Raw genomic sequence first — 8,841 nt, 5'->3', positions numbered from 1 at the left:
TACATCGCTTTGGATAAAAGCGTCTGCCAAATAAAATGTCATTTATTATGATCTCAAAATGCATGTTATTATCATACTGTTGACTGTGTTCTAAATAAAGGACTACATATGGGACATATTTGAAGTGATTTATTTATTTTTATTTTTGCAAAACTGTGCAAAAACAAATACTTTTCTCTAAATTAAATGGCTCCTAATAAAGCAGAAGGATTTTTGTATCATACACGCTTTGCCCTTCAAAGTGTGCTGAATTCACATTTTTGGTAATGATAGTTTGATTGGGATATATATATATATATATATTCTGCCCAGCAACCAGCCTTCACAGCAATATAAATCAATATAAATTAATTCTCTTGAAATCGATGAACTTAGTTTAGACTTGCACTGTAATTCAACAAGGAGCCATCGGGTGGCATATACATACTGGATCAAAGCACGGTTGACGTCATGAAAAAGAGAGTAGCGAGGGAAACGCGTCTTGAATCTTCTTCCCGGAAGGAAACCACCGGCAGGAAATAAATTGGGTATTTTTTTCGCATTCGTTTGCAGAAATAAGTATTGGAAGCATTATTTTCGTATGATTGCCACATTTATTAACAAAGGAACTCACTGAAGGATTATCTCAGTGAGCAACTGAACGTTAGCGTGCTACAAGATAGCTATCAGCATGCACTCATGTATGATTTTAGAGGGTATTGTGTTAGTCGAAGAATGCTTAACTTTAGCAACAAGATCCCGAAAAGCAATAATGCTATTATATCAATAATGATATGTCGGCTGGCTGTGTAATTTGCTCTATTTATCGAATACTTCATTCATATCTTGTGGTCATGCTTAGACATAACTGGATTGCAGGTTTACTTTACTGAAGGTACCGAAGACCTTAGCAATGTAGCTTGCTCTCGTTGATATTCCATACGAAAACTATCCAAATAGGAGCACATTGCCTTCGTCTGGCTACATCCTAATATCCGAACACACGTTGTATATCAGTTCTGCATGCCGTAACCCTATTGTATTTTCAATCAGGTCAGTTCTTGGCTGCAGTATGTTGCAGCAGACTATCGTACAGCCTAATACAAATTATACAATGCTTTGGTCAATCAAACCAAAGGATCCTAGTTACTTGCATTAAAAGATTGCAGATTTTACGCGGCGTAGCGAACGTTATGCATAAAAAACATGACATGAACTTTGATATGTAATAACATATATTTCTGTTTCTCCAGGTCAAGAAATGTGTTTTGAAGAGATAAAACCAGAGGAATTCATACTTCGTAAATCCTCGTGTTTGTTTGCTTGGCAGAAATGATGTAGATATGAGGTGCATGACGGCAGATTTCAGGAGGAGAGGGGTAGCAGGACATTGTGAGTTTTTTGGATCTTCAAGGTGGCAATGGAGGAGGAAGCAAAGTGCGGGAGGCTGTTCGCGGACGCAGAGTTTCCGCCAGAGGATTCCTCCCTGTTTTCTGATTATACCACCCCCATTTCAAATTTACAAGTCTGTATCACTTGGATGCGGCCGCAGGTGAGGGCTGCCTGTTGGATTTTTTATTTTATTTTTTTACTATGTGTCATGACTTGTTTGAGCATCTTGAACTGTGTAAGATCATGACTTAATGATCAATGTGGTGTTTTTGCCAGGAAATTTGTCAGTCACCTAGAATGTTTCCAGAAAATCCAAAGGAGGCCCATGTGAAACAAGGGATTCTGGGAGATTGCTGGTTCTTGTGTGCCTGTACCGTACTGCTGAAGAATGACCACATGATGAACAAGGTAGTCACTGACATGACAAAAAGTCCACTGAAAATTCAGTCTGCCATTTTAACAAAATTATCCCTTGCTGGAACCTCTGATCATGAAAACTCTTTAACAAATTAATTGGTGACAGGAACACTTAAGTGAACCCGGAAGAGCTGAAGAGGGAGTAGTCTTCCTGTGGTTAAACTACACATGTGATGTTGTATGAAATACATACATTCTTTGGGAATATTGTAACTTAAATTTTAACCTTTTTAAAGTATTAGAGAATCTTGGGTTTAGTTTGTGTAGCCTAATCCTAAAAACAATGTGATGAATTAAATGTGTAAGTAGATTTCCTACTCCTACAGTTTGACTGGATTAGTGCCGTCAGTGTGCCGACATTATTGACTTGGTTTATAGGTAAATCCTCCCTACTTTCACAATTAAAAAAATAAAATAAAAACATGATTAGTTGTGTAAAATTGGGTGTAACCCAGTTCCAGTTTTGTGTCCTGACTGATATTCTACTTGAGAGCGATGCTGGCTGCCTCTGTCAATATTCAACATTGTGTATGTCTCAGGTCCTGCCTGCTGGACAGCCACAGTGGGGCGAACGCGGGTACGAGGGCCGCTTCCGGTTCCGCTTTTGGCAGTTCGGCCGCTGGGTGGATGTGGAGGTGGACGACTGGCTGCCTTGCGTTAATGCCAAGCTATGCTTCTCCCACTGCCAGTCTCCCAGTGCATTCTGGGTAGCGCTCCTGGAGAAGGCATATGCCAAGTGAGTGGAAATGTGATATGGTGATTCTTTTAATTATAGGTGATCATAGGTGATTTATTAGTTAAAAGTGAATTATGCACTGATACTTTGAATGTGTTTTTACACTGAGTATTTGATGAAGGGAATAACTTACCTGGGAATGTAGTCGAAAAATAAACCAATGAGGTTTTTAAGACCAGATTTGATACCGTCCTAGGCGCTCTCAAAACTGTAGGCTAAAGAATGACCTCCATGTGATGAGTTGTTGATTGGAAAACATGACCACGACATAGTCATCGTTGACTGAAATGCACCCGATTTTAAAATAAATAAATAAAATAAAATAATGAAGCCATATAAAGCAGATTCAAGAATGGAATGTAAAACCTGTGTTTTGTTGTTTCAAACCGTGCATTCAGTGGCATTGGTTGCATCACCATCCTCTGCCCCCCTTTAGGCTTCACGGGTCCTATGAGCGGCTGTGGGCGGGACAGGTTTCGGATGCCCTGGTTGACCTCACGGGGGGCCTGGCTGAGCGTTGGAGCCTGAAGGATTCTTGGAAAGAGGAGAACCAGCATGGAGAGAAGCACAAGCCCAAAAAGAAGCTTGATCTCAGCAGCCTGCAAGGAGTGAGGGACAGGGGTACAGTGAGCTGTTCTGTGCACAGCTCCCCTGGAGGTGAGATGGAGAACCGCATAGATATATTTTATAGTAGCCATTCAATCCTGAAACTGGTTTGTCAAACCAAAGTGTAACATTTTTCACTTATTTACACAACACTGGGTCAAGCTCATAAGCTCAGTGGTTGTTGGTATGATGTAGAATGTTGTTAAATAACAAAGAACTCTATGTTAATATTAAAAATTAACCCCAAAGTGTCAGACATGGTAAAAAAAAGTACTTTATTAATGACAAGAACCAAACAAAGCTCTGAACGCTTAGCCCTTTGATTGATTTGAATATTTCAGTATCCAATGTGAGTATACGTTATTTATGAACCCTTGCTTTTCCCATCATGGTGATTACACATTTCTCATTTAATTATGCATCATTAACATTAATAAATTACATAGAACATATTTATGCAATGCTCATGCAAAAGTAATCAAGCTAATATCAGTTTTTTGAGTGGTTATACTTAATTAAAAAAAAAAAAAAAAAGTATCCTGTCAAAGTTACAGGGATCAGAGATAGTGTTTTCCCAAAATCTAAGTAAGATAGCTGTAGCGTGCTAGTGAAAATACAGCAGTATGTCGTAGTTCACTTGGTTTTGTTCTGGTCTGCTCCATGCAGAGACATCTGATGATGAATAACATGTATTGTGGTTTAAGAAGGGACATTTTTAAAACCACCTTTTCCTCATTATAGCACTGAAGTTAAAGCAGCTTGTCATAAGACCTTCTGTTCAGTTCACATGAAACAAGTCTCATGACTAACACTGAATGCTGGCACATGTACAGTGCAGTGCGTCAAGCACAAAATGTTAAGGGAGATCCTTGTGTTAAAGCCTGGTAAGCAGCAACCGATTACCATATTAATCTCTGAAGAATTTTTAGATAACACAAGCTTTAGCCTGTTGCGTGCTGGTAAGAGGTTTCTTTTTGAGATTTCTTACCGCACATAATGTCTGAATAGCCACATGACCTGGTGCTGTTAAGTGCAGCATGGGCTGTACTCTGTCATACGTTTGGAGTTCTTTGAAAGCCATGACGTGTGGAGTGAACTGTTGCATTGAGAGGGGGGCCTAGAACAATCGTCGTTTATGGTAACAGTGTTAACCCCCCCCCCCCGCCAGGTGCTAGTGAGTTGGGGCAGTACCACGCACTGAGCGTGATGGAGTGGACTGACGTGACGACAGAGACAGGGGGTCACGTGCGTCTGCTTAGGATCCGGAACCCGTGGGGACGCCGCTGCTGGGGAGGGGCCTGGAGCGAGAGGTGTGTAGAGCCTGGGGGCAGGGTCAGTTTAGCTGCTCTTAACCTGTGTAGAGCCTGGGGGCAGGGTCAGTTTAGCTGCTCTTAACCTGTGTAGAGCTGGGGGGCGTGGTCAGTTTAGCTGCTCTTAACCTGTGTAGAGCTGGGGGGCGTGGTCAGTTTAGCTGCACTTAACCTTTGTAGATATGGGGGGCGGTGTCTGTTTAGCTGCTCTTAACCTGTGTAGAGTTGGGGGGTGCGGGGTCAGTTTCAGAAGCAGGGCAAATTTCATGGCTGTGACAGCATCTCCTCTGTCTGTACTGGCAGCGGGGATGGCTGGAGAGAGCTGGAGCCAGGCTACTCTCAGGATCTGCTCAGCCGCACCCAGGAAGGAGAATTCTGGGTCGAGGAGGCGGAGCTCCTGAAGGAGATAGATGAAGTCACTGTGGGATATCCAATCAACGATCAGGGTTTGCTTCAAAGCATTTATACAGGTACCCTGTGGTCACCACATATAATCCATAGTTTAAAGTTACCTTCTTTCTGAGGATTATAGAAACTATTTCCAAACGAGCACTTTGGTATAATGTAGGCTGTAGTGTGCTTGCAAGTGATTGGTCCTTCACATCTGTCCTCTGTCCAATAGGAAAAGAGTTACCTCACAACCAGCAGATGGGTGGTTGCTGGATTAGAGATCATTCCGCAGGCGGGTGTCGCAATAACAGCACTTTTGGCAGTAACCCCAAGTTCTGGCTGCGGGTGTGTGAGCCGGGAGAGGTGCTCGTGTCTCTTCTGCAGCACAGAGGATGGAGACAATCCTCCATTTCCAGAGAGTGCAGTAACGTGGAAGATCCACAAGAGGGCAGCCCCGAGCCGCACCAGGACTACCAAGCCATTGGTCTGCACATGTGGAAGGTACCCCTTTCGGAAAAATGGTGCCACTAAGCCCTCTGAATCAAATCAGTTTAAGTATACTTAACGCTAAATACCTTTTATAAAAAGTAATACATTTGTCTGTCTCCGCCAGGTGGAGAAGAAGCACTTTAACCTGACACGGACTCTGAACCGAACGCCCTGTGCCTCCACCCACTGCCACGCCTATGAGCGGGAGGTCACGCTACGCGCTCACCTGGGCCCGGGGTTCCACCTGCTCATCCCTAGCACCTTCCTGCAGGGCGCAGAAGCCAGCTTCCTGCTCAGGGTGTTCTCCTCCGCCCCTGTGTCTCTGAGGTAGGCGTGGCCGTATCGCCGGGCGATGAAGCCAACCGTCCGGAGAAATGCGCCGAGCCTCACGCGGGTTTGTGTCTCGCGGCAGTGCGCTGAAGTGCCCTCCTCCCCCTGCCGCGGCGGTCTGGGACGGGGAGTGGGAGACCAGCCGCTTCCCAGGGAGGTGGGTCCCAGGCATTTCGGCAGGGGGCAGCAGGAACTTCCCCTCCCACCGGACAAACCCGCACGTGCCTCTCGTCGTGAGCTACCAATCGGGCGAGCCCAACACAAGGATCACACTGCGCCAGCACTGCCCCGCCAAAGCCCTCCAGCCAATCGGCTTCCACATATACCAGGTGAGCGCTCTGCAGGACGGGGCCAGGGAGAGGGGCATGCTGGGCCATCTGTCAGTCTGTATGGAGTCACTCCTTTTCACACCATTCTGTGTCTGAATGGTAAAACTGAATGGTGATTTTATTTGTGTTTGTGTATGCCTGCGTGTGAATGCGTACATGCGTGTCTCTGCATTTGTGTGCGTGTGCATGCATTCATGTGGGTACGTGTGGTTGTGTGTGTTCGCGTGCGTGTGTGTGTGTGTGCGCATGTGTGTGCGTGTGCGTGTTCGCGTGCGTGTGTGTGCGTGTGCGCGTGCTTGTGTCCACACTGCAGGTTCCTGAGGGGTCCGTGGACCCGCAGATCTCCCAGGATCAGGAGCCACAGGCGAGCTGCGTGCCCCACAGCTACGCCCCTGAGGTGTCCCTGCACTGCAGCCTGGCCCCCGGGGCCTACGTCATCCTCCCCTCCACCTATCAGCCCCAGTGCAAGGGCCACTTCACCCTCACTGTGACGAAAAGGATCCACAGGTACAGATCTCACTGCTAATCCAGCAGTGTTCATTCAAATTCATTTAGAGCTCTCACAATGAATAGCCTACATGGTCAGAATACTTGATGTATTTATGTTGGTTTGGTAAATAAATGTAAATAAATAAATGAATCATATTTGGAAACAACAGTATGCAGTGTTCTTTACCCCCTGTTATTTACTTTGTGTTTACCCTGCATCTGTAGGACCTCATGCCCATCCAGTTGTACTATGTTTAAGAAATTAAAGATTCAATTAATATTGCCTGTTAGCATTGGCTATGGTGGTCTGAATTTTCTTTTTTCTTTTTTTTTTTGCTTTCTGTCTAGGAAAGTAGTGAAGAGCCGGGAGGCTTTAGGACAGTTGATACAGGAGGTGAGTTCCTGTTTTAATGTTCATGTGGCCACAGCTTCCCTTTTTACCCCGGTGGCCTGAAAGGTAGCTACACTTGAGGATTATTTACAAATACTGGGAATTTAGCCAAAGCCCCCTACCTTTAGTGATCGTAGTGATCTCAGCATAATTGCTTATTAGAAAACTTCTAGGCCTTTGTTTGGTTTGACCTGCTGATGGCCTGGTGTGGCTTCCATGTCCCAAGAAGCAAAGCAATTTTTCCTTTTACATTTGTCTGCGAGAGTCATCACTCACTGTCCATTGTATTTTCAGAAGTGGCACTAGAGGGCAGTGTTTACCTATGAGGTGTGTGTAAAAACTTTCCTTTTGCGAGAGAAGAATGGAATGCCTATAACTCATCTCATCATGCCCGTATTATAATTTCTTTGCTGCTTCATGGGTACTGCTCTTCATAAATTTCTTTCAATTGTAATATTATTATTATTATTATTCAGTACAGTTCATATGGCATAACTGATGAACCAGTACACTACAGATTCAAAAAATGCACATTTTGCTACATGATTCTGTAAGATGTTTTACTTCCCTACCCCATGACCTCCTCTGCCTGTCTGTCTCTCTCTCTCTCTCTCTCTCTCTTTCGGCAGGTTTCAAACATCTCTGTGATGCGCAGCTAATGATGGGGGACCGCCCCCTCCGGTACGGTGACGTGGGTTCGGCCCCTGGCCTGAGATGAAAGTACCCCCCCCCCCCTCCCCCAGGGGCAAATGAAGCCAGAGAGCCTTTATTCGTCCGCAGAGGGCAGGCCGTAGCGATTAGTACATCACAGCCCGTCCACTGCCTCGGCACTAATGGGAGGCGACGTGACTTGGCGGTGTAAACAAACGGGCCCGATTGAAGGGGCCCTCTCCCCGCTGCCCGCCCCGCCGCCAAAACAAAGACGCCACTCATGAACCCTCTCGAGGGGGGGGGGCTCCCCTGTCCGTCCGAACCCCCACCCCAAACCCTCCTAGCCTGCACCAGAGAGATGGGCTGCCCTTTGAGTCCAGTGCGGCCGAGAGAGTGGAGTGGAGTGGTAAGGGTGGGCCACAGAACTCCAAACGTATGACAGAGTGCAACCCATGCTGCACTTCACAGCACCTGAGGACTCTTCTTAGGGAGGGGTAACTTAGGGAAAGTGCTTGGCTGGACATCCTGTTGCACTCATTAATAATTCAGCTGTGCGCCTCTTTACCTTCCACTGGGTTCAGTTCTGAGGTGCTTCACCGTTCTGTTGAAAACTTCAAATGATTTAAGATGAGAGAGAAAAAAAAGAACTACTGATGGAGTTATGACTGACTGTGACTTTTAACTGCTATAATTACCAGCATGTTCTTTTTTAAAATATCACTTGCAGAATATAATTCATGTGGTGAATATAGTACAATTAATTTTCCAATTTCACATTTGAAAAGTCTTTGTCTGGAATTGATTGGGGATATCCAGTCTACTGAGGTACTTTTTATTTTATTTTTTGCAGTAGTCATTTTTCACTTTTTGAAGGTGTCACAGCACATGATGAAAACCAGGAAAGCTGGGTTTTGTGTCTGAACTTGAAAATGCCTAGTATTACTAAACATTTAATATATTTTTAATTTGGGCACTTTGAACGTTTAACTGCTAACTCAAACGTGACCTGTATAAAATGTTCTGTATTTGTGTTCATCTAAGAACTTGATGAACAGCAAGCTGTCAGATCAGCGAATAGAAAATACTATGTCGTGCACAATAAAAAGATAAAATAAACCATGACGTGTGCTGTGCTACTTTTCCATAAGGAGAGGCATCTTAGGCTTCTGAAGTTTGTTAGCAAAATATGCCTAGATGACGCCGAGGAGCGAAACGTTGTACCTACTACACGTCGGAATGTCGGCTATTAATAATATATGATACGGAAGGCGCGGGAAATTGTGAAATTAAAGCTTGAGAAAAATGCAAGGCAGCGAAACAAAATGGAAAAGA

General features: G+C 44.7%; 1 protein-coding gene across 8 annotated transcripts; it reads left to right on the top strand.

Annotated features, from left to right (window-relative positions):
* The first annotated feature begins 435 nt into the window (after positions 1–435).
* Positions 436–8,626, top strand: capn10 (calpain 10). Of its 8 annotated transcripts, none has more exons than XM_035424251.1 (13): positions 436–527; positions 1,233–1,531; positions 1,648–1,779; positions 2,328–2,524; positions 2,961–3,181; positions 4,299–4,440; positions 4,744–4,910; positions 5,063–5,331; positions 5,444–5,646; positions 5,732–5,978; positions 6,292–6,485; positions 6,816–6,861; positions 7,488–8,626. In XM_035424251.1, exons 2-13 carry the CDS (start codon positions 1,400–1,402, stop codon positions 7,515–7,517), a joined length of 1,980 nt encoding a protein of 659 aa, XP_035280142.1. In that variant the 5' UTR covers positions 436–527; positions 1,233–1,399; the 3' UTR covers positions 7,518–8,626. The 8 variants fall into 8 exon arrangements, with proteins under 8 accessions (XP_035280142.1, XP_035280146.1, XP_035280147.1 ...); XM_035424255.1 differs by having other exon boundaries at positions 447–527; positions 1,310–1,531; XM_035424256.1 differs by lacking the exon at positions 436–527 and adding an exon at positions 534–680 and having other exon boundaries at positions 1,310–1,531.
* The last annotated feature ends 215 nt before the right edge of the window (positions 8,627–8,841 follow it).

Source organism: Anguilla anguilla, chromosome 6, assembly GCF_013347855.1.
Source record: "Anguilla anguilla isolate fAngAng1 chromosome 6, fAngAng1.pri, whole genome shotgun sequence".
NCBI lineage: Eukaryota > Metazoa > Chordata > Actinopteri > Anguilliformes > Anguillidae > Anguilla > Anguilla anguilla.
This window is presented reverse-complemented; position numbering and strand designations above follow the sequence as displayed.

Excerpts from the sequence above, each read along its gene's own strand:
- capn10 (XM_035424251.1), top strand. The coding sequence starts at position 1,400 with ATGGAGGAGGAAGCAAAGTGCGGGAGGCTGTTCGCGGACGCAGAGTTT. Across the intron at positions 4,441-4,743 it reads GGAGGGGCCTGGAGCGAGAG|CGGGGATGGCTGGAGAGAGC; the intron begins GTGTGTAGAGCC and ends CTGTACTGGCAG. Across the intron at positions 5,332-5,443 it reads TTGGTCTGCACATGTGGAAG|GTGGAGAAGAAGCACTTTAA; the intron begins GTACCCCTTTCG and ends TGTCTCCGCCAG.